The sequence below is a fragment of the Mandrillus leucophaeus genome, unplaced genomic scaffold (assembly GCF_000951045.1).
Source record: "Mandrillus leucophaeus isolate KB7577 unplaced genomic scaffold, Mleu.le_1.0 Scaffold15, whole genome shotgun sequence".
NCBI classification, from domain to species: Eukaryota; Metazoa; Chordata; class Mammalia; order Primates; family Cercopithecidae; genus Mandrillus; species Mandrillus leucophaeus.
This window is the reverse complement of record NW_012101476.1, coordinates 9,809,991-9,834,822: the sequence shown is the minus strand read 5'-3', so window position 1 is coordinate 9,834,822 and position 24,832 is coordinate 9,809,991. Positions and strand designations below refer to the sequence as shown.

The following is a 24,832-nucleotide window of genomic DNA, read 5'->3' as shown; positions in this document are numbered from 1 at the left end:
TTCTTTCTTTCACTTTCTCTCTTTCTCTCTTTCTTTCTTTCCTTGTTTTCTTTTCTTTTCTTTCCTTTTTTTTTTTTGAGACAGGATCTCACTCTGTAGCCCAGACTGGAGTGCAGTGGCACCATCACAGCTCACTCTATCCTCAAACTCCTGGGCTCAAGTGAGCCTCTTACTTCAGCCTCCCAAATAGCTTGGACCACAAGTATACACAACTACACTTGGATAATTTTTTTAATTTTCATTTTTTGTAGAGACAGGGTCTCACTATGTTGACCAAGCTGGTCTCTCAAATTCCTGGGCTTACGCAAGCCTCCCGCCTTGGCCTCCCAAAGTGTTAGGATTACAGGTGTGAGCCGCCGTGTTTGGCCTAGTGGTTTCTTTTCTATCTCTATTGCACTAAGCATGTGGCAGGTGTTGGGTTCACAGTAGATACTCAATAAATACTTGATTGATCAAGTTAAGCTTTTAAAGTTCTATAAATTGAAGTAAATTTAAAGTGACATTTGCTTTTTAATGAGGGATCTGTATTTCATAATAGCTTAGGACCATTCCTGGCACAGAACAGAAACTCAGTTTATATTGAATGGATGAATGATAAAACATAGAGGCAGCTCCTGTCAAAGGCTGAGCACATCGACTGCGGCAAATTCATTTCAGCCATGAAAGCCCAGAGGCATATTGCCATCCTGAGAAGTAAGTCCTCACACCTGGCATACTAAATCATACTAAACCATACTAAACCTGGCATACTAAGTGCTGGCATCATGGTATGCTGGCCTTTTAGTTTACAATCAAGAGTCCTCAAGAATAGCTTCATCAGGGATGGGAGACCAGATATTGGAATAATTGTAGAAAGTTATTGATAAAAAGGGCTGCCAACATGGAATCAACCCAAATGCCCTTCAATGATAGACTGGATAAAGAAAATGTGGTATGTATACACCATGGAACACTACGCAGCCATAAAAAGGAGTGAGATCATGTCCTTTTCAGGGACATGGATGGAGCTGGAAGCCATCATCCTTGCAAACTAACACAGGAACAGAAAACCAAACACCACGTGTTTTCACTCATAAGTGGGAGTTGAACAATGAGAACACATGGACACAGAGAGGGGAACATCACACACTGGGGCCTGTGGGGAGAGGCAGATGGAGGGAGAACATCAGGAAGAATAGCTAATACATGTGGGGTTTAATACCTAGGTGATGGGTTGATAGGTGCAGCAAACCACCATGGCACACATTTACCTATGTAACAAGCCTGCATGTCCTGCACTTGTGTCCTGGAACTTAAGGTAAAATTAAATTAAATAATAAAAAAAGGGCTGCCAAGTAAGCCAGTAGATATTTAAGACAATGAAACTATGAACCGTATTTCTTAAAATTTATTAAAGTGTTGAAGCCCTCAAATTCACTCATTCATTTGCTTACTCATTCGGTATTTATTGAGCATCTACTATGTAGCATTTACTGTTGAATTAAAAAGAGGAAAAGCATAGAGCTAATCATTTATATAACTTATTTTAAAAAGCAAATTATGATATTGGTAGTATCAATGGGTTGATTGAAACGTCAGTTAATTTACTGAGCAACCACTGTGGTAAAGCGTTGTTAATACTTTCTTATGAAGACGGGCTCAACTGATTGCTTATTCATGCAGAAGTAGCAACATCCACTGATGTTCAAGGAACCAGTGAGTAGATCTCCCACACATAACTTGCGCTCCTGGATCTCAGGGTGGCTGATCCAACATAAAACACCTGAAGTTTTTTTGTGTGTGGCGTCTCTGTATTTCCACAGTTCCTTGCACAGAATTATCTTTGTCCATTGTAGGCATTTGGTTAATGTTTATTACATTACATTTCAGAATTTGGGAGAAAGTTTGTGTGTGTGTGTGTGTGTGTGTGTGTGTGTCTTGCTCTGTCTCTCAGGCTGGAGTGCAGTGGCGTGATCTTGGCTCACTGAAACCTCTGCCTCTTGGGTTCAAACAATCTCTTGCCTCAGACTCCTGAGGAGCTGGGATTACAGGCATACGCCACCATGCTCGGCTAATTTTTGTATTGTTAGTAGAGACAGGGTTTCACCATGTTGGCCAGGCTGGTCTCGAACTCCTGGCCTCAAGTGATCTGCCCACCTCGGCCTCCCAAAGTGTTGGGATTACAGGCGTAAGCCACAGCGCCTGGCTGCTTTTTTAATCTAATAAAAGTCATGAACTGGAAAAGGCAGATTATAGATTATAGCCCATCATCAAATAGTTGTTGGAAAATCTATACAGAAAAAATGACCCCTGAACTTTACAGGTAGGATTTTATCCTACAGATATTCTTGCACCTATGGATTTTCAATTAATGGCTGTTTGTAAGATAACCACAGAATGTAGCAATCACATGTCCAGATAGGGGGTTGGCTAAATTAATGGTGGGAATTCCATGCAACGGAATATTCTGTAACTGTTAAAAACGATGAGATGGTTTTTGTGTCCTGATATGGGGGGATCTACAAGGTATGCCAGCAAGTGGAAACAAACAGGGTACCGAACAGAAGAAATGAAGCAACTGTCCAGCGTTCCTTATCCTCTATGTGTTTATTTGTATAGTCTCTCTGGAAGGATGCCTGGAAATCTGGTAGCAAGTGTTGCTTCCTTCCTGCAAGGGGATTTTTGAGTTAGAAATGGGATTTACTTTTCGTCTTTTTTCTGAGACAGGTTCTTGTTCTGTTGCCCAGGCCAGAGTGCAGAGGCGTGACCACAGCTCACTGCAACCTCTGCCTCCTGGGTTCCAGCAATTCTCCCACCTCAACCTCCCAAGTAGCTGGGACTACAGGCATGTGCCACCATGCCCGGCTAATTTTTTGTGTTTTTAGTAAAGATGGGGTTTCGCCATGTTAGCCAGGCTGGTCTTGGACTCCTGGCCTCCAGTGATCAGCCCGCCTTGGCCTCCCAATGTGCTGGGGTTATAGGTGTGAGCGACCTTGCCCAGTCTGATTGTTTTTTTTAGACTATTCTAATCAATTAACTGCTAAAATGTCCAAAGTCACTTGATGTTTTCCCAGATGACGTTTGATGCAGGTAAAAATGAGACCACAAAAATATGAGTCATTCTCTAGCAGGAAAATTTATGAACAGAAGATGAAAATAATTTTTGCCCATATCAAATTACAGTTGGGTTTTTTTGTTACTTTGGAAGCTTGTCAGCCTGGAGCATGACTTGCTTTCTTCTCATTACTTGCGTTCTTCCTCCCTGCCTGCTTCCCTTCTTCCTCCTGTTCTCCCCTCCTCTCTCAGCTCTCCTCCCCTCCCTTCAGGTTTTCCTTTTAGTCTTGCAAACGCTTTCCCCTTTTCCACCTTATCGTCACTTGCACATTCTCTTTTCTATTCTCCTAGCCTTAGCATTGCATGTGTCTTCTGTAAGGAGGAACAGTTTTTGGTTTTATTTTGTGTTGTTAACTTTTTTTCTTTTTCTTTTTTTTGTTTTTTAAATAGAGATGGGGTCTTGCTATGTTGACCAGGCTGGCCTCAAATTCTGGCCTCAAGTGATCCTCCCACTTCGGCCTCTCAAAGTGCTGGGATTACAGATGTGAGCCACCATGCCTGGCCAAGAGGAGTGTTTTATACTGAAAATGTGGACAGCTTCTCTGTTAAGTGCACAGCGAGGGACCGGCAGCTTCTGGCAGAGATGCTGTAATGTCAGTGCTGGCATTGGCACCTGTGGCTTTGGATGCTCCGTGCGAGGGAGGTGGACCCTGCTGTGTAGAGCTGTGAAGAGCTGACCTTGAGCCCTTTTGTGGGGTGCCAACACTCTGGGTTCAACTCCAGTAGCCTGACCGCTAGAAGCTACCAATATTTAGAAAAACAGGCACATCAAACAGAGAACTCCATAAAGCAGCTATTGTTTAACTTTCTATGTGATGGAGGCCTTCTAAGTGTGGAAGGGACTGCTGCCAGGATTGTGCTGGGCGGCAGGCCTGGGCCAGGACCACCCAGCACCTGGGACTGCGATCACCCTAATCATAAACATACTGCACAAAGGGACACACTTACCAGTGGTGTCGCTGTGGCCCTGTGGATACACACCTGCAGAAAAGAGAGGAGAGCATCACGGCTCGAGTCCTAGAGGTCCTAGATCCTCATGAAGCAGGAGAAACTCGGCACAGCTCGGCTCCCATCTTAGCACCCTCGGAGACTCATGGCTGGCGTAACCAGACTCGTTTTAGCAAAGAACAAGCAGGGTAGCTCACTGAGGTGCTGGCCACACTTAAGAATCAGATGAGCTTTAGAGAAGGTCCACGTTACCCACAGCCCCTCCATTCCACAGACCCTGGCCCCAGACTGCAGGCAGCTTCCACCACCTCCTACTGCGGGAGGGCACAGATGCCACTCAGAGTCCCAGCACGGGCTCTGCTGTGCGGGTGATAAGGCTGGCCCTGTCACATCTTGGCGGGTGGGCTTGTTTTTCTAGTTGCCCCAGCCACAGAGAAAGCCACGGAGAAAGAGGCCAGGCCAGGAGGCTGTGGCTGGTGGCCGGGGGCAGCAGGCTACCCAGTGAATCCCGACTTTGGGTTGACGGTCTAAAGCCGCCTTGTGCTGGATCTCAGCCCCGATCTCAGAAGCAATAGTGAGAAATGGACCTCTCCTGGGGCAAAGCGAGTGCTAACCTGGCGGCTGCTGGGAGGCGGATGCCGTGAGTTCCCAGGTCTTGGCTGTTGTCTGGGAGGGGCCGTGGGAGGACTCATGACTGCCCAGCTCTGTGGTTCCTGTGGAAGGTGATGTGGAAGGCGTCAGCCGGGAGCTCGGGACAATAGCTGCTGTTGTGGCCGCTGTGGTGTTTGAGCTGGGAGATGAAGCTGCGGGCTCTGCAGGAGAGGCCAAGGCAGGGAGAGCATCAGTGTGCAGACTGCCCTCCTCTCAGCTGCAGCACGGGGTGATGTGGGCGCTGCCGTAGTGAGTCACCCTGGCCAGCCCTCCCTCTCCCACAGCAAACTGCTCCTTAAGAGGGTGACATAGCTGTTCCTCTGGAAGGGCCATAGGACCTGTGAAAACACTGAAGAACATGGCTACTATCACGGCACGTGTAAAGAAAAGATCAGCCAGACACAGTGGGTCATGCCTGTAATCCCAACACTTTGGGATGCTGAGGTGCGAGGATCGCTTGAGTCCAGGAGTTTAAGACCAGCCTGGGCAACATAGCAAGACCTTATTTCTTTTCTTTCTTTTTTTTGAGATGGAATCTTGCTCTGTCATCAAGGCTAGAGTGCAGTGGCATGATCTCAGCTCACTGCAACCACTGCCTTCTGGGTTCAAGCAATTCTCTCTGCCTCAGCCTCCCGAGTAGCTGGGATTACAGGTGCGCACCACCATGCCCGGCTAATTTTTGGATTTTTAGTAGAGATGAGGTTTCACCATGTTGACCAGGCTGGTCTCAAACTCCTGACCTTAGGTGATCCACCCACCTCGGCCTCCCAGTGTGCTGGGATTACAGGCGAGAGCCACTGTGCCCTGCTGCAAGACCCGGTTTCTACAAAAATAAGAATAAAAATAAATTATCCAGGTGTGGTGGGCGTGTGCCTATAGTTCCAGCTATCTGAGAGGCTGAGGCAAGAGAATCACTTTAGCCTAGGAGTTTCAGACTGCAGTGACCACTGCACTCTAGCCTGGGGGACAGAGTGAGACCCCGTCTCTTCAAATAAAAGGCGGGGAGGGCAGGGGGTGGGTGGGAAGAAAAGAAAAGGTGTTAAAGATCTGAGTCGTTCAGCTTGTTTACTAGAGAAGGCAGGCCCAACGTCGGAGGCTCAGCTGAAAGCAGGTGAAGCTGCGTTGGCCGAGGATGCTCGGGGCGGCTGAATGTGAAACACGTGAAGCCTGGGCTCTGGCCTGAACTCTCCGGGCTGTGTTGGAGGAAAGCGTCCTGATGAGCTCGCTATCAGGAACGGAGGCTGCCTTGGGTTCAGTGTTTTCCTTGTCTTCTTTATCCTTCCCCGGAAGGTGGCTGCCCCTGCACTGTAAAGGTACTGTTCCCTCTCCATGAAAAACATGTCTTCCGTTGTGACAGCTACGGAATTTAGCAAATGTGGGGCCAAGCGCTGTGGCTCTCTGGATGCACTGTTGTTGCTGCGTTCCCGTGGTCTCCCAGCCACACAGGTCATGAGAAGTCCTCACATCCCCTTAATCCTTTGTCACCACCTCGCATACAACTTGCCCCGCCCTCACTGCCAACGCTCCAGGGCTCCCTGCAGACAGGGCACACCACAGCGTCCTCAGCCAAGTGCCCACGGTCGTGCCAGCTCAGGTCAAAGGCTGCTGTCATGTCGGAGCTTCTGACTGCACAGTTGTGTCTCGACAATGGCCATCGGACCAGGCATTTGGGATGTGAGAGTGGGGAGGATGGGAGAGGCTTATTGGATCATTCTCCTCCTTGGGTTAACGAGGTGTGACTCAGATCAAAGGGGTTGTAGAATTACCTCAAGTTTAAATGGAGTCAGCCTCTCAACCCCTTCCTCCCTGTGCAGGTGACTCACTAGGAGGGAACCTTGTTTAGCTGCTTCTTCCTCCCTTAAGCTGCAGGCCTCAGCCTTGGCCACTTAAGAACCACCTGGGGGCCAGGTGCAGTGGCTCATACCTGTAATGCCAGCACTTTGGGAGACTGAGGCTTGCGGATCACCTGAGGTCAGGAGTTTGAGACCAGACTGACCAACATGGTGAAACCCTGTCTCTACTAAAAATACAAAAATTAGCTGGGCGTGGTGGTGCACGCCTGTAATCCCAGCTACTCGGGAGGCTAAAGCAGGAAAATCACTTGAACCTGGAAGGCAGAGGTTGCAGTGAGCCAAGATTTCGTCTCTGCCCTCCAGACTGGGCAATAAAGCAAGACTCCATCTCAAAAAAAAAAAAAAAAAGATCCACCTGCGGCTGGAGAGCAGTGATGTCCAGCTTGCACCCAGGCCAACGGGAATGCTCAGATGTTAGTGCGTATCCACGGCTGACAACCGACACTCTGCAAAGGATGGCTGCGTTTTGTAGTATGAATGACAACAGACAGGCCCATCCCTGGGAGCAAAGGAGTAGGCAGGGGCCAGGGACAGCCACAGGCTGGACGATGCAACACTAAAGCCAAGAGTGAACTGTAACATGAAGGTATCATAGCATGCAGGGCAGAGGATCCCAAGAAAGCATCCAAGATTTCAAATTTTCTGAACACTGAGAAAGTGCTGAGGAAATCGGTCCTGACAATCTCCAAAGACTCTGTTGAAGCCTGGGACACTGGCAGCTTCAGGCAATGCCTCTACAATAGAGCAGTCACCGTGATGTGCTGGTGTTTAGGTCTGGGTGGGGGGCAGCTCTCCACGGGTCTCTGACGTTTCTGCACATCTTGTAGACAGGGGAGCTGACTGCCCTTTCTCTGGACTATCCTCTCAAGGGTGCTTCTATAGCAAGCGCCTTGCAAGATAGGGACATGGTCTCCCCTGGAGCAGAGAGCAGGCGTGATTACTGCCCATGACAAAACGCTTGGGTCTCCAAAGCCGGGGCTTCCTCTCCCACAGTGCAGCCCGCTGAGCGGACAGGCATCTGTTGAGGCCCAGCTGTGCTGTCCCTGCTGGCTAGGGGGCGAGGGAATTGATGCAAACATGCTGAAGCTCCCGCTGCTTGCTGGCCTCCCATCCTGGAGTGCCCTCGTTTCTGCCAGCACCCATGAAAATGTTGAGGGCTGAGACACGTGCAACCTCAAACCTCAGTCTACTTTCAGTTCTTGAAGGTAAGTGTCTACAACTAAATATGATATGACATATTAGTGAGTTTTAAACCACTATTCATTCTGCACATATAACACCTGGATATCAAGCAACCTTGATTTGAAAAAGAAAATTAAGCTGGACGTTCTTATTCTTGATTGAATAAGACATTTGTGCTATTGCCTAAGTCTGCAGTGGCACACCACGGAGGTCCATGAGTCTGCAGGCTTGGTGATGGGGGCTTTGGGTGTTGGGAGGGGATAAATGTCCTCAAGGAGTTTCTGACCTTCCTACCTTTTCCAGAAGGGGAGAGGCTCTCTGGCTGTGGGGTCACCCCTGCCGTCGTTACTGTGAAGGGTGGCGCTGGCCTTTGGCGAGCCAGGAGAGGGTCTCCTAGAGAGAGGATAACCACATGGCACTTATGATCCTGAGCCTGGAACCTGGGCTAGCCTCAGAACTGGATACAAATAAAATGTATTAACACATGAACTTACAGTGGAGGCATGAGAAACAATGTTTCCTCACCCAAATGCAAAGACAGACTGCAAACTATTTTTCTTGCATTTCCGAAAAGACTGCACAAGTTAAATATCAAATTTATTTTGGCTGAGATGATATTAATGATATCAATTCAATTTTATAATAATGGCTATTCTCGGGAAAATAAATGATCACTCAATAGATTCTATTTTGTTTGTTTGAGACAGAGTCTTGCTCTGTTGCCCAGGTTGGAGTGCAGTGGTGTGATCACAACTCACTGCAGCCTCGACCTCCCGGGCTCAAGAGATCCTCTTGCCTCAGTCTCCTGAGTAGCTGAGACTACATGTACATGCCTCAATGCCCAGGTAATTTTTATTTTTTTATTTTTAAAATTTTTTTTTGGTAGAGACAGGGTCTTGCTATGTTGCTGAGGCTGGTCTTCAACTCTTGGTCTCAAGCAATCCCTCCCACCTCGGCCTCCCAAAGTGCTGGGATTAGGGGTGTAAGCCACCATACCTGGCTTACATTTCGCTTGTTTAGCAGGAAAAAAAAATCATTCAAAGCACAAGAGGTTGGGAAGCATCACAGAGGGAGTCGTGAGTGATCAGAATGCGGAAGGATCTTTGGACTAGGTGAAAGCTAAAACGGCATCCAGTCTTTGGGCTTTAAAACCCTGATTCTGGGTTCTCTTCTTTCCTCTCCTATCCTGACCCTGTTTGGAGCCCACAGCTCTTCTCCATCCCACATTCATTTGCCCAAAGCACATGGAGCATTGAGGAGACCTGACTTTCCCCTGCGGTGAGAAAGCCCTTATTTTATCCCCGGCTTACAGGTTCCAGGGAGTCCCAGGACTGGCAGGTTAAGACCCACCATGGTTCCCACAGATCCTGCTCTCCCCGCCACGCTCAGCTTTCTCATTCACTCACTGATGCCACACGGTGCTGTGTCCCCAGCGAGCGGTTTCTCAGAACAAGTCGGAGTCTTCCTCCCTGTCCTCCCTCTGCTGCCTGTGGGACTCGCTCTGTTCTGGGGGAGGAGGCTGAGCCCGCACTCCCAAGCCAGTGGCAATGTTCAGCGCCTCACAGAGCTCCCCTCTGTCCCCGACTGCAGAGGGCGGGAGCGATGGGGTCGCTCCATGCAGGGGCGCGCTCATCCCTGCCCCAGAGATGAGCTGGGGAAGCAGAGAAACCTGCCCTCAACGTTTGTCAAATGGGAATTCTCTTGGAAGCCCCGGGGTTAATTTTTTATTTTTTCCAGAAGGAGGAAGAGGGGGGCAGAAGCGGGCCTGAGTGTTCCAGAAACAGCCCCAAGTGGCTCCCACCCGAGGCGGTTTGGCCGCTTCTGGGATGTTTATCCAGGTGCAGAGAGTTAAAAAAAGTCGATTCTTGCCACCTTCCCACCCTCCTGCTGGACACCGTGCACAGCTGACTGAGCACAGGGCAGCCCTGCTGCAGGGCCTGCGCCCATCCCCGTGGCTGGGTAATGAGCGAGGAGCAGTGATGGCTTCCAACATCCACCTTCTCATGAGAAATCCCAAAATTTCGCACACTAGTGTGCTCGTGAGTGCCCACCCAGCTCTGCAGCCAAATTCTCTTGCCAGCATCATCTCAAATCAAAGCACTACATGTAATAAGAGTTAACAAGTACCAGGGTTCACGCCACCCTCCCACAGCCCGCAGTGTGGATATCAAGTCCGTTTTCCAGATGACCAGCCAGAGTGCCAGAACGTCACAAGAGCCGCCCAAGGCCTCCTGGGTGGTAGGCGGCAAAGCCAGGATTGAAACCGAGAATTCTGTGACCCCAGCACCTGTGTATTTCCAACGTCAGGAGCTGTTGCTGAGGATCCCACTGGTGTCTTTTTTTTTTTTTTTTTTTTTGAGATGGAGTCTTGCTGTGTCACCCAGGCTGAAGTGCAGTGGTGTGATCTCGGCTCACTGCAACCTCTACCTCCCGGGTTCAAGCAATTCTCCTGTCTCAGCCTCCCGAGTAGCTGGGATTACAAGCACATGCCACCATGCCCGGCTAATTTTTGTATTTTTAATAGAGACAGGGTTTCACCATGTTGGCTAGGCTGATCTGGAACTCCTGACCTCAAGTGATCCTCCCACCTCGGCCTTCCAAAGTGCTGGGATTACAGGTGTGAGCTACCATGCCCGGTCCCCACTGGTGTCTTTAGCCTCAGACCTCAGCATAGATCCCTTGACCCCTGAGATGGTATCTTCTCTCTGTGCAGCCTTGGCGGGGTGGGGGAGGGAGGAGGGCGGGGTGGCCTGGGCTACTCACTAATGCATTTGAGACTGGGAGTTGTCCAGTGAGCGATGTTCGTGGCCTTGTTCAGCACGCACTCAGTCAGGCTGGACGTGCCGGCTTTACGCTTGAAACCGGAGTTACAAATGTACCGCTCCCTGGAGTACAAGCTGTAGCTCTTGACCCGGATGTCTGCGTGTTCCACGGACACTGGGGGAGGGCACGTGATGCCTGCAAAAGTGCAGAGGACAGGGGAGGGTGAAGAGGTTTCCACTTGTAAGACGCGTTCTCCAGGCACACGCGGCGGTAGTCAGTAACTTTAGGGTTAGGTCCAGCTTATCCTAGGGGTGCCTTAGGAAAAGCCCCAGGTGCCAGGCACATGGAGGATGTGCAGGAAGGGCATCCGTCACCCAGAAGCCTTCCCAGAGCCTCACCTGAAGTGCCAGTCAGTCAGCAAAACTAGAGATGGGGGCGTGGGGAGAGGGTCATCGATGAAACGCCGTCTCCCTTCATTTCCCACCCCTCTCCAAGCCCTCAGTATCTCTCAAAAGTCTTCATCTCTCTCCACTGTGGACATAGCCTCCAATTCTCACTGAACCACAGCAACTGCCTCCAGATGGGCCCCCTGCAGGCTCTCCCACAGGCCTCTGCGGCCAGCATCACCTTTAGAAATGCATCTTTGAGCCTGGCCAACATGGTGAAACCCTATCTTTACTAAAAATACAAAAAATTAGCCGGGCATGGTAGCACGCACCTGTAATCCCAGCTACTGGGGAGGCTGAGGCAGGAGAATTGCTTGAACCTGGGAGACAGAGGTTGCAGTGAGCCCAGATCACGCCATTGCACTCTAGCCTGGGCGACAGAGCTAGACCCTGTCTCAGGAGAAAAAAAAAAAAAAAAGAAAAGAAAAGAAAAGAAATGCACCTTTGACAACTTCACTCTTCCCTGACCACCCAGTACTCTTAGAATAAAAACAAATCTTTATGAAGTCTTCAGGGCTCGGCCAGCCCCTCTAGCTCTCTTCCCCCGGCCATAATGGTCTTGGGCTCCCCTCACACCACTCACCACGCTACCCACCTCTTCCCAAGCACAACCCACTGTGGCACTCTGTCTCCCACCACCCTTCCTAGCTCACTGAAACACTGCCTCGTAAGGAAGACCGTCCCTCTCCCTGAGTACACAAGGCCTGGGCTGAGTTCTTTCTCCCCTAGTCTCTTCCACAGTTTGTATTGGAGATGTTGAGATTATGTAATTCACGTGCATCCCACTGTGTGTACTCTGAGCCAGATGAGGGTAGGGCCACATATGTTTTGCTAACACTGTGATCCTGAGCCCAGCACTGTACCTGAAACTAGTAGGTGCTCAAGAAATCCTTGTTGGAAGAATGAATGGATGAACTCTGTTCCTCAACCACAGTCTTCAGCCTGACTTTCTCATAGAAGTGAGTTCAATTTATTTCATTTCTACCTTTGTAACCAATTTATCTCATTATCCTCTCTTTTTCAGAAGAAACCAGAAGCAAGATGAATTGCTCCAGACGGCTTTACGTTTGTGACAGGTGGAATTGGACTCAGACTCCAAACTTCAGCTACACATCCGGCAATGGTACAGGAGCTCAGTTCTGTGGAAATGAGGGGTTTTACGAGTCCACATCTAAGGGGACTGGCCTCAGAAGCAAAGAAAAGATGGAAATGGGTGTCACTTCCATTTCCATTCTGGGGACACTGTATTCACTAATGGCTTTTAGTTGTTGTTGATAATTATTTATTAACAACTATTGATATTTCTTTGTCCTTAAAAATTTCCTTTCCTATGTAAAAGCACATAACGTAAATGTTAAAGACAACCTGACTTGAGTGAGCTGTAGGAGAACTTCAGGTTTTTTTCCTACGTTACGTAACAACAACAACAATGAAACCTGTAAAAAAGAAAGGTTGACTTGTTTTCCAGTAGGCAAAAATGAATGAGGTTGGTGTTATTGATCATGTACCTAATATAAAAATCTGTGGATCCCAGGAAAGAATATTCAAGGCCTTAATGACAGTTAACATAAAATCCCCTTTGGCACCAATTTTGTAGACTGTGGTTCTATAAAGAAACTCCAAAAGGATCGCCCTTAGTTCTTAAAAGGCAAGGAGGCAGCTAATATATGCCAATATGGTTGGCTTTTCCTTGTTTAAGATGAGGTCTTGTCCAATGCCAGAAAGATTTTTTTTATATAAGATAAAGTCTTACTCTGTCCCTGGAGGTGGAGTGCAGTGGTGTGATTGTAGCTCACCACAGCCTCAACCTCCCAGGCTCAAGCAATCCTCCCACCTCAGACTCCTGAGTAGCTGGGACCACAGGCATGTACCACCATGCTCGGTTAATTTGTTTTTTGTTTGTTTGGTTTGTTTGTTTGTTTGTTTGTTTTGTAGAAATGGGGGTCTCTCTATATTGCCCAGGCTGGTCTTGAACTCCTGGGGTCAAGCGATCCTCCTGCCTGGCCTCAAAAACTGCTAGGATTACAGGCGTGAGCCATCATGCCTGGTCTGAACGATTCAATTGTGGCTAAATTTAAAAAGCAAGGTTTTTCTTTAGGCACTTTAAATAACTGTAAGATTTTCTTTTTACTATTTTTCTTATGAATGAATCACATTATTAGGTTTTCTTGTGCATCGAAAAGATGAGTAAGAAATGGTTTGGGTGTGGAGGGGCTGAGGGTGGGCAGTGCTGGAGGGCAACTCTGGGTCCTGGTGCCCATGGGGACGTGGCCAGAAACATCTCCCCCAGACTCCCCACTATTCGAGTGTGTCTAGGCCCTGAGTGTCACTGGCTAAGACACTGGTACAGGGCAGCAACGGGGGTTACCAAGGCAGCTGTAAAACACGGAAACCAACAGGCTGCCTCCAGCTGCTGGGGCATGTCTCTTTGGTTCCAGGTCAGGAAGCTCTCGGTAAGTCCCTGCTGAGCAGTTGGTGCAAAGGCTGGGTCCCAGACAAGAGAACTGAGTGAGGTCATCTTCCTGCCGCCTCGGGGTGGATTGATGGGGAGACCAAATGCAGTGGCAGGAAGATTTGCAGCCTGGGATAGGGAGGCCCCTGGCGGCCTCTGTGCGGGGGTCAGTAGGCTGTGGCCCACAGGCCCCCTCCAGCCTCCACCTGTTATTGAGAATAACGTTTTATGTCTCTCTCATTCATTAATGTCTTGTCAATGGCAGCTTTCACGCGCAATGGCAGAGCTGCATAGTTGGAACAGAGACCTGGCTTCCCGCAGAATCTAAAATAGTTACTATCTGTCCCTTTACAGGAAAAGTTTGCCAACCCCTGCTCTATGTAGCCTTTACGCAAAGTACTGCATTTGTTTTGTTAGTAAGACCAATTGCCCAGTGCATCAGCGCAGACCTGGTAACTGAGGTTGACTAAGGTGATTTAGCCCATTTCAAAATAAAATCGTTTCCGTGTGGCAAAACCCAGCATCAACCGGAGGCAAATGGTGAAATGAAAAAGAAATTGCATCCCATGTTATATAGGGCCATTCCTCTCATATGTTTTTGTTTTTGTTTTTGGAGACAGGGTCTTGCTGGAGTACAGTGGTACGATCATGGCCTATTGCAACCTCAACCTCCTGGGCTCAAGTGATCCTCCCATCTCAGCCTCTCCAGTAGCTGGGACCACAAGCACATGCCACCATGCCTGGATAAGTTTATATATATGTATATATTTTTATATATGTGTATATTTATGTTTATACATATGTTTACATATGTTTTTATATATATATTTAAGTTTATATATATATATATATTTTTTTTTTAAGAGACTGGGTTTCACCATGTTACCCAGGTTGGTCTCAAACTCCTGAGCTCAAGTTATCTGCCCGCCTCCACCTCCCAAAGTGCTAGGATTACAGGTGTGAACCACCGTACCTGACCTCCTCATATATGTTAAAAGCCCTTGAAAATCGTCAAAAAGAGTGCCAAATCCCATGGGAAAACAAGAAAAAGATACAATAGGCAGCTTACAGAAAAGGAAATACAAATGGCTCTTAAATATATTTTAAAATGCTCAATCTTATTCACAATGAAAGAAGTGTTAAAAAGAAAGCTACAGGACACGGCACTTCTAGCTGCCAAATCAGAAAAGAGCTGAAAGTTGAATAATAAACCTTTTAGGTCAACCAGAACTTTCAGATTGCTTGTAACACCCTAGTGAGGGCATATTTACAGTCTCGAAGATTACAGAGCTACATGCTTTCTGACGCCACAATTCTGCTCCTAGCAATTTATCTTACAGATATGTCTGCGTACCTGCGAGACAGTGTTACAACATATTCCTTCACCTAGCAATTCCACCCCTAAGAATTTATTTTACAGATATGCTGGTATATTTGCAAACTGAGTATGTGTAAAGTTATGGATTATAACAGCCAGTATCTGTAACTAATCTTGTATGTTGTCAGTAGGAGACTAATTAAGTAAATTTGTCTTGTTTTTTTTTTTTTTTTGAGACAGTCTCACTCTTGTCACTCAGGCTGGGAGTGCAATGGCACAGTCTTGGCTCACTGCCTGCAATCTCCACCTCCCAGGTTCAAGCGATTCTCCTGCCTCAGCCTCTGAAGTAGTTGGGATTATAGGCGTGTGCCACCACGCCCAGCAAATTTTTGTATTTTCAATAGAGATGGGGTTTTACCATATTGGCTAGACTGGTCTCGAACTCCTGACCTCAAGTGATCTGCCCTCCGGGGCCTTCCAAAGTCCTGGGATTACAGGCATGAATCACTGTGCCTGGCCCGACAAGGGAGTTTTTGGCACTCATTTAAAATTTCTCTTAAAGTCATGAGTAATACCTTGTTCATACCCTTTCAGGTCATGGAATTGATTCTATCAATGAATCAATTTATAGGTTCCTCTTACTATGCTCTTCTGAATTTCTTTTCTTTTCTTTTCTTTTCTTTTTTTGTTTTTTTTTTTGAGACAGTCTCGCTCTCTCGCCCAGGATGGAGTGCACGGGTGTGATCTCAGCTCACTGCAGGTGCAGCTTCTGCCTCCCAGGCTCAAGTGATTCTCCTGCCTCAGCTTCCTGAGTAGCTCAGACTACAGGCGCCCGCCACCATGCCCAGCTAATTTTTGTGTTTTTAGTAGAGACAGGGTTTCACTATGTTGGCCAGGCTGGTCTTGAACTCCTGACCTCAAATGATCTGCCCGCCTCGGCCTCCCAAAATGCTGGGATTACAGGCATGAACCACCGTGCTAGGCCCTGAATTTCTATTCTAATAGCTTTTAACTGGATCAAATTCTCCCACCTCCATCTCAAAAATCCAGCCCCTCGTGTGTGCACATGTGCGCGTTTAGCTTGGTAGAACCGTAGGTTTCACTCCCTGCTACCAAAATCTTATACCTGCACCTGTGCTGCTTTGTTTTATGTTAAAATATCTGGGAAAATACTTAGGTAGGCAGTGGGGATAGGGCAGGGCAAAGAGGAATAACCATAAAAATCAGCTCAAATCAACTCCAGAAACATCTGATAGCAGGTCAGAATGGATAGTCCCACGAAAACACAAGACTCTGCTCTGTGATAAAATATTCCTTCCTTCTGTGAAAGCCTGAATCGACCTGGACATGTGTTCCTCTCTGGGTGCTATTATACCATTGGTGGCTGAACAGTCAGTCTCCCATCAGCCACAGGGCATGAGGTCCCCAGGTGAAAAGTCAAGAGAAAGACTGGATTTTAGTTGGGGGAGTGACTAACTGTTCTTTCCTCACCCCCAGCCTTCTCTTTAGCATGGCTGTCTTGGGCCTGGAGAGACCTTGCCAGCTCATAGAGTCAGCTCCCGGTCTCCCGAGGACTGACAACCCTGCCATGAGTTATTCTGAAACCTCGGAAGGGTGGGGGAGTCTAAGAACCCCTCCCTTATCCCAAATGCCACACAGTTACTTGCAAGATTGGGCCATTTCTTTTACTTTTCTTTTTCTTTCTTTCTTTTTGTTTTTTTTTTGAGACGGAGTTTCACTCTGTCGCCAGGTTGGAGTGCAGTGGCATGATTTTGGCTCATTGCAACCTCCGCCTCCTGGGTTCAAGCAATTCTCCTGCCTCAGCCTCCTGAGTAGCTGGGACTACAGGCGTGCGCTACCACATCCAGCTACTTTTTGTATTTTTAGTAGAGACAGGGTTTCACCATGTTGGCCAGGATGGCCTCGATCTCTTGACCTTGTGATCCACCTGCTTTGGCCTCCCAAAGTGTTGGGATTACAGGCGTAAGCCACCGCGCCCAGCCAAGATCAGACCATTTCTTTGCAACTGCAAAGACACCTTGTTCCCCATGAAGCATCCTTTTCCCAAAGGCTGCTGTTGCTTTCAGTTCCGGTTGGTCATTCATACATTTTGGAATGCTTTCTGTTCCTGGGATATAGTGCGTTGGAGGGAGAGTGGATGAACCGACGGACACAGCTCCGCTCTGCAGGAAGTGACTGGTGTTGTTTAGTTACAGTTGTTGGTACATGCCCCTGGAAAAGTGCAAGGGTAGCTGGGAGTAAATTTGATAAAGAATAGGCTCGGTGCAGTAGCTTTGTAGATTCTATTCTAGTCTAATAGCAGCTTTGTAGATTCCATATGATTTTCTATAGAGATAATCACATCATGGATTCTCCGAGTATGTTTTATGATTCCATTTTATCACCTTTGTTGGTTATTAACTATAACTCATTGTACTATTTTAGTGGTTGTTTTAGGGCATCCACTATATATCTTTACCTTATCACAGTTTTCCTTCCGGTGATGTTATACCACCGCATACATATCCTGTAAGGATCTGAAACAGCAGACTTCCGGTCTCTCCCCCAAGCCCTTGTGCTATTGTTGTTATACGTTTTGCTTTGACATACATTATACCCTATGACACATTGTTATTATTTTGCTTTAAACAGTTGATTGTTATTGATTAGCTAAGGATTTTAAAAGGCATTTGCACTACACTATTTATCATTTCTGGGGTTTTTCGGTATCTACTCTGTCATTTTGCTGAGAAAGGAAGTCTTATCAGTGGTTCTTCTATTATGAACGGTCCTCAAACCAAGATAAATCCGTGAATAGATGATGTTTGAATGTACAAGGATATCAATTGTACTGCAGCCAATCCAACCAGGCAAATGATGGCTAGTTACTTACTTTGTAAAGTTGGACTGTCTCATCACTATATTGGAGATATTACTAACACTGTTTCATTTTATTATTTTATTTTTAAAATGATTTTATTTTATTTCATTATTATTTTATTATTTTATTTTATTTTGAGACAGGGTCTAGCTCTGTCACCCAGGCTAGCGTGTAATGGTACGATTATGCCCCACTGCAGCCTCAAAGTCCTGGCCTCAAGCAATCCTCCTGCCTCAGCCTCCTGAGTAGCTGGGACTAGAGGCGCATGCCACCGTGCCTGGCTAATTTTTTTTTTTTTTAACCTAGAGACGGGGTCTCACCATGCTGCCTAGGCTGGTTCAAACTCCTGAACTCAAGCCATCCTCCAGAGATAATACATTTAATTGAAGCAATAACTTCATTTCCACATGCCTGAATCATATCTTTAGATACTTCAATTATACTTTCTATATATTTTCTCATAACATTGTTCCCTAGTTATTCAATGTAAACAAGTCTCACCTTGTTTACAATATTATAAGCTCCTTGCAGATGGTATGTATAATTTACAGTCTCTGGTACTCTCACGTTCCTAAGCCTGGTATACAATAGATATTTTCTGAATATATATACCGGAATTATGAAGTAATGGAAATTGGAGTAAACTTATGGCTCTGGGACTTTCAAAACTCTAAAGTAGCCAAAAACATATACAACAAGTCCTAACGATCATTTAAATGAAGTTACCAAAATAGTGTATGGGCCACACCTCTTTCTGCTTCCCAGAACCTGTGAATCAGAGCTCCTTATCTATCAGGTTGGTGTACAGAGTCTAATAAGAGCTGGCAGCCTCGGCCCTGTTTCATATCCAGAGTTCAGAGGTTGTCGGGTTAGCGTGGTCCTCCTGTCCTGTAAGCAGAGTCAGAATCGACTCCAACATTCTCCTCGCTTACAGCACCTTTCAAATGCCTGCACAAGCTAAGGGCAGTAGGATTCAGAGAAGTGTCAGACGTGGTTCCTGCCCTCAGGAAGCTCACTGTGGAGCTGGTGTACGGAAAAGGCAGAGGCCTCTGGCCTCACAGTCACCCACCACCTTCCTTCCTTATTTGCCCCGCTGAAATGTCAGCCAAGTCAACACACTTCCTTTTGGAGCTCGCTACAAGTACAGACTGTCTCCAGCTCACTGCCTGAAACTTGGCAATTCTTTTCTTTCTCTCTCAGACTCATTAACTGAGCTTCCCGACCCACCTCTTGTGTGCCAGGTGAATTTCTCCATAGCTCAAATCCTTAAATAATGATTTTTGGAGGCTTGCGAGAGTTGAGGGCTACAGGTTGAAGAGCAAATGAAAGGAAAATAATGAAATGCATTCTATAATTTTAGGACTCGAGAAGACATCCGGCCTCTTCTGCCTCCTGCATTGACACCGCCTGCATTCAGGATTTCATCAGCACCCACTTCAGAACGATTGCAAAAGCCTCAACATAGCTCCTATTCTCTGGACTCTCCTGACTACAGTTCATTCTTCACACTCTGCACAAGAGCAACCTTTTCACCATGCAGCTCCAGTAATGCTCCCCTGCACAGAAACCCTCAGGGGCTCCCCACTGCACAGAAGGGGATCAAGCCTTTCCAAGAAGCAGCATTCAAATCACATCAACTATGTCCGATGAGCAACACTGATATGACTCCCAGGATATATACTGAGGAGTTTTATATATATTTATTCATTTAGATACATATTATTATTACTATTATTATGTTTATTGTTATTTTTGAGACAGACTCTCGTTTTGTCACCCAGGCTGGAGTGCAATGGACAAGCTTTTGTGAGTTGGACAAGCTTTTGTAAAGTCATGAAAACATTGCCAGACAAGATCAGCTATAATTAAAGGTGAATTAGAAAAAAACTCCAAAATTATAGATCTTAATTGTGCTATTTCTTTTGTAATTTTATTTATTTACTTTTCCATTACAGAACAATTCAAATTATGGCAGAAAAAATAAGAAAAGGCAGACAACTGCATACACGGCCACATATGACCAACATGACATATTCCCTATTCAATGACAACTACTTCTTGATCTTCTAGTAAAACATGAATCATATGATGTCTACTACTTGAAAACAACTCCATTTTATTTACGCAGTCCTCAGCTGTTTAACATTTAGGTTGATTTCGACAAATCTCATGTTTTGTGCGCTTATGTTTTCACCACTTTTTTGCTATCAGTAAGGGCACAGAAGCAGTAACAACTAGATAAAATGGATAGGAAATAAAAAATAAAAGGTTTGGGAAAAGACCCTTAGAGTTCTCAAAAATGGCTTAAAAATACTTAAAGACACATAAAAAGGTGTGAAGATAACCCCAAGTGCACTTATACCTTATATAAAAAAAGCAAACTGAAATTGGTGGCTAGGGATATTTGTCTTCAAAGAAAGCATTGTCTTCTCAGTTGCTTTTGGCCATCGCCCGCAATCTTGCAGCCTGAAATGCCTAGTAGCGCAAGAAGGAGACTCCATCCCTTAGTGATATTGATTTATCCAACCCATGAACATGGTATATCTCTCCATTGATTTACTTCTTTAATTTCTCTAAGCAATGGTTTGTGGTTTTCCATATACAAGCTGGAGACAATGTTATTTACTCTCAGTGATGAGACATGTGCTGTTCTCTACAATTTCATACCAGAATCATACTACCATGTAGCAAATTTAACAGTTTGGGTCCACTTCTCTTCCAAGCTCATTTAAAAACATCAGGTATCTTCTGCTCTGTCATCCCTCTGCCCATCTTTAATGCCAACATCACACTGTCTTGATTACTGTTACTTCATATTAAGTCTCACAATCAGGAAGTCGTGTGCTTCCAACTCAGTTCTGTTTTGACCATACTAGGTCTTTTGCATTTACATGTGAATTTTGGAATAGTTTTGTCAATTTCTACAAGCAAACCTGCTGGAATTTTTGTCTGGAGAGACTTCACACCTTAGTGATATTGATTTCTCCAACCCATGAACATGGTATATCTCTCCATTGATTTAGTTCTTTCATTTCTCTAAGCAATGGTTTGTGGTTTTCCATATTCAAGTCTTTTACACCTTTTGTTAGATTTATCCATAAGTAATGCTTTTTAATGTTATTTCAAATGACTTTTTTAAAAATTTTAATTTCTTATTGTTCATTGTGAATGTATAGAAATAGAACTAACTTTTGTGTAGTGGTGTTTCGTGTACTGCAACCAACCTACCCACATATGGCTGACTGATGTTCAAAAGGCATAAGAGCAAGTCAGTGAAGATAATCTTTTCAATAAAGGATGCTGGAATAATTGGATATGCATAAATAGAAACGAATAAAACCCCAAAACAACCTTCAATTCGTGCCTCACATTATAAACAAAATTAATTCAAAATGGAACACAGCCATAAATGTAAACCCTAAAGCTATAAAACTTCTACAGGAATGCATAGAAGTAAACCTTTGTAACCTTAGGCTAGGCAAATATTTCTTAGATATGACACCAAAAGCCCAAAACACAACATAACAAATTAATAAATTAGACTTCATAAAAATTAAAAACTTCTGCTTTTCAAAAGACACTGCTAAGAGAAAGGATAAGCCACAGAATCTGAGAAAATATTTGCAAATCATATACCAGATTAGGGCCTTGTATCCAGAGTATATAAAGAACTCCCAAAATTCAATAATGATACAACTCAATTTTTTATTCTTAAGACAGACTCAAAAAAAAGAGTCTCGTTCTGTCGCCCAGGCCGGAGTGCCGTGGCGCAATCTCAGCTCACTGCAACCTCTGCCTCCAGGGTTCAAGTGATTCTCCTGCCTCACCCTCCTGAGTAGCTGACATTACAGGCATGGGCTACCACAGCTGGTTAATTTTTGTATTTTTAGTAGAGAAGGGATTTTACCATGTTGACCTGGCTGGTCTCCAACTCCTGGCCTCAGGTGATCTGCCCGCGGTGGCCTCCCAGCGTGCTGTGATTACAGGTGTGAGCCACCACACCCAGCTGATACAACTCAATTTTTAAAAGAGCAAAAAAGATATAAACAGACACTACCAGAGAAGATATATACATGGCAAATAAGCACATGACAAGATGCTCAACATCACTAGCTGTCAGAAAAACGCAAATTAAAACTACAAGGAGAAACCCCCTACATACCTATTAGAGTGGGTGAAATTAAAAAGACTCATCATACCAAGGGCTGACAAGGGTGTGAAGGAACTAGAACTTCCCTACACTGCTGTGGGAATGTAAAATAGTACAACTTTGGGAAATGGTTTAGCAGTTTCTTTAAAAATTAAACTTCTGAAGCCAGGTGTGGTGGCTCACACCTGTAATCCCAGCACATTGGAAGGCCAAGGCAGGCAGATCACCTGAGGTCAGGAGTTCAAGACTAGCCTGGCCAACATGGTGAAACCCCATCTCCACTAAAAATACAAAAATGAGCCAGGTGTGGCGGTGCATGCCTGTAGTCCCAGCTACTCAGGAGACTGAGGCAGGAGAATCACTTGAACCCGAGAGGCAGAGGTTGCAATGAGCAGAGATGGAGCCACTGCACTCCAGGCTGGGTGACGGAGTGAGACTCTGTCTCAAAATAAATAAATTAAAAATAAATAAATAAAAATTAAAAATTAAACACCTGAGTGGTCAAGGCTGCAGTGAGCTATAATCATGCTACTGCACTCCAGCTTGGGCAACAATGGTGTGACGCTGTTTCAAAAAAAAAAAAAAAAAAATTAAACATACACCTGCCATATAGCACAGCCGCTCTACTCCCAACCATTCTCTACCCATGAGAAATGAAAGCATGTGTCCATCAGAAACCTGTATGTCAGTGTTCAGAGCAGCTTTCTATGTAATAGTTGCAAACTGGAAACAAACCAAATGTCCCTTAACAAGTGAATGGTAAACAAATGGTGGGCTAGCCGTGGGTAGAATACTACTCAGTGGTAGAAACCAGTGAACTTTTTTTTTTTTTTTTTTTTTTTTAGAAACGGAGTCTCCCTCTGTCCCCCAGGCTGGAGTGCAGTGGTGCGATCTTGGCTCACGGGTTCACGCCATTCTCCTGCCTCAGGCTCCCCAGCAGCTAGGACTACAGGAGCCCGCCAACACGCCTGGCTAATTTTTTTGTACTTTTAGTAGAGACAGGGTTTCACCATGTTAGCCAGGATGGTCTCGATCTCCTGACCTCGTGATCTGTCCGCCTCGGCCTCCCAAAGTGCTGGGATTACAGGGACGAGCCACCGCGCCCGGCCCCAATGAACTATTTATACAAATTACAACATGGATAAATTCTCAGAATAATTACTGTCTGTGAATGAAGCCAAACAAGAAAGAGTTCCTACTGTATAATTCTGTTCATGAAAAATTCTAGAAAGTGCATCAAACTGATAGTGACCAAAAAAACAGATAAGTGGTTGCCTGGGAGATGGGCGAGGTGGGAGGTGAGGATTGTGCAGGGCATGAGGAAGTCTTTGGGGGTGATAGTTGTGTTCACTCTGGGTGGTGGCAATGGTTTCATGAGTATGTATGCATTTACCTCCAAACTTATCAGAGTGTGCAACTTCAACATATGCAGTTTATTGTCTGTCAATTATACCTCAATAAGGCTGTTAAAGGAAGAAAAAAAAAAAAAAAACCCATCGACTGGGCGCGGTGGCTCACGCCTGTAATCCCAGCACTTTGGAAGGCCGAGGCGGGCGGATCACAAGGGCAGGAGTTTAAGATCAGCCTGACCAACATGGTGAAACCCCGTCTCTATTAAAAATACAAAAGTTACCGGGTGTTGTGGCGGGCGCCTGTAATCCCAGCTACTCAGGAGGCTGAGGCAGGAGAATCGCTTGAACCCGGGAGGCGGAGGTTGTAGTGAGCCGAGATCGCGCTACTGCACACCAGCCGGGGCGACAGAGTGAGACTCCATCTCAAAAAAGAAAACAAGAAAGAAAGAAAAAGAAAAAAAAAAAACCAACATCGAGAGCTTTGGGAAGGGAAGGCAGCAACACCTTTTTAAGGTCAAAAAGCAAGGCTGTGCCGCTGATGAGGTTGGAGATCTCACAGTGGTGCTCCCTATCCACTCAGTCTTTAAGGAAGACACCTCCTCTCTGCTGGGCTCTGACTGAGGCTGCATTTCACTTTCACATTGTGCAATCCAGCTGCCCCAGCTGCCAGCTCTCGGGGTCCTGTGACACTGCTAGCCAGCTGGGAGGAAGCAACCAGGTCACCAACATAACTCTGCTTCTCAGATGTGAGGGAAAATCCAAGCATCAGAGTCTCACGAAAACGAAACTTCACGAAAATTCGCAGAGCTGGGGTGGGGGTGGGGTGGGGAGTGGGGGCGTTCAGGCCACACCAGCCAGCAGCAACTGTGCGTGGAATGGCTTAGGCCAGGGCCTGGGCAGACTGGCCCGACTGGATGTAAATTATTGGGGTCTCGCTGAAAAACACACACAGATCATGAAATTACTAACTCCGATAGAGAGTCCATGGATGGCCTTCAGTGGGTCTTTGATCCCGAAATCATATCCACATTTTGTAAGTATGTGCATTCACGCATTTTTCCGGGGAGGGAGTTCGTAGCTTTCATCAGACCCTCCAAGAGCTCCCTGGCTATAAAAAGATAAAGGAGCGCTGGCAAGGATAGAGCTAGACCCAGCTACTGTTTCTCCTCCTTCCTCTGGCTCCCGGGACAGAACCCCTAGGAATCGCTCATTCCATCCTCCCTCTGCCGAGATCAGAGCTCCGCGACCCGCTTTCTTCTCGAATACAAGCGATCACCAGATTTCTTCCCCCTTTTCATGCGAGTGTAGACTCCAGGCTGGCCCCCACCCCCACCCCCACCCGATCCCGACGGCCTCTGCTGGTTTCCTGAGCGCTTAAGAATTGGAAGTTGTTTCCAGGTCCCCAAGTGTGCAACTTGCCCGACGCTTTTCCCCCCGGGACACGGCACCTCCCTACCCTCCCAGCTCCCACTGACAAAATTTACTTTTGCCTGGGAGTCGGGAGGGTAGTTTCTCCCGGACCCCTCCGAGGACCGCGTGCCGTGCAACAGCCGCACTGCTGTCCCAGCGCCTGGGAGAAGCGCACTCGCCTGTGTCTCCCAACTGCTGGACGCCGCTGGCTCCGCGCTCCGGTGGCCAAAACCGGCTTCGCAGAACTGCTCCTGACCTCGGCCTCGGAGACCCCAGCCTGACCTCCCGCTCCCTTACGTGGGTGACCCGGGCGCAGCGGCGGCGCTCTCCTTG

General features: G+C 46.5%; 1 protein-coding gene across 1 annotated transcript in view; it reads right to left on the bottom strand.

The window, feature by feature from the left end:
* The window catches only part of IL15RA (interleukin 15 receptor, alpha), a 34,924-nt gene that overhangs the window by 8,854 nt on the left and 1,238 nt on the right, over nt 1-24,832 (bottom strand). The window contains exons 3-6 of the mRNA XM_011974951.1: nt 10,491-10,685; nt 8,022-8,120; nt 4,656-4,853; nt 4,042-4,074 (exon numbers count right to left, since the gene is read on the bottom strand). Coding sequence (XP_011830341.1) covers nt 4,042-4,074; nt 4,656-4,853; nt 8,022-8,120; nt 10,491-10,685 — 525 coding nt within the window. The remainder of the gene's footprint in view (nt 1-4,041; nt 4,075-4,655; nt 4,854-8,021; nt 8,121-10,490; nt 10,686-24,832) is intronic.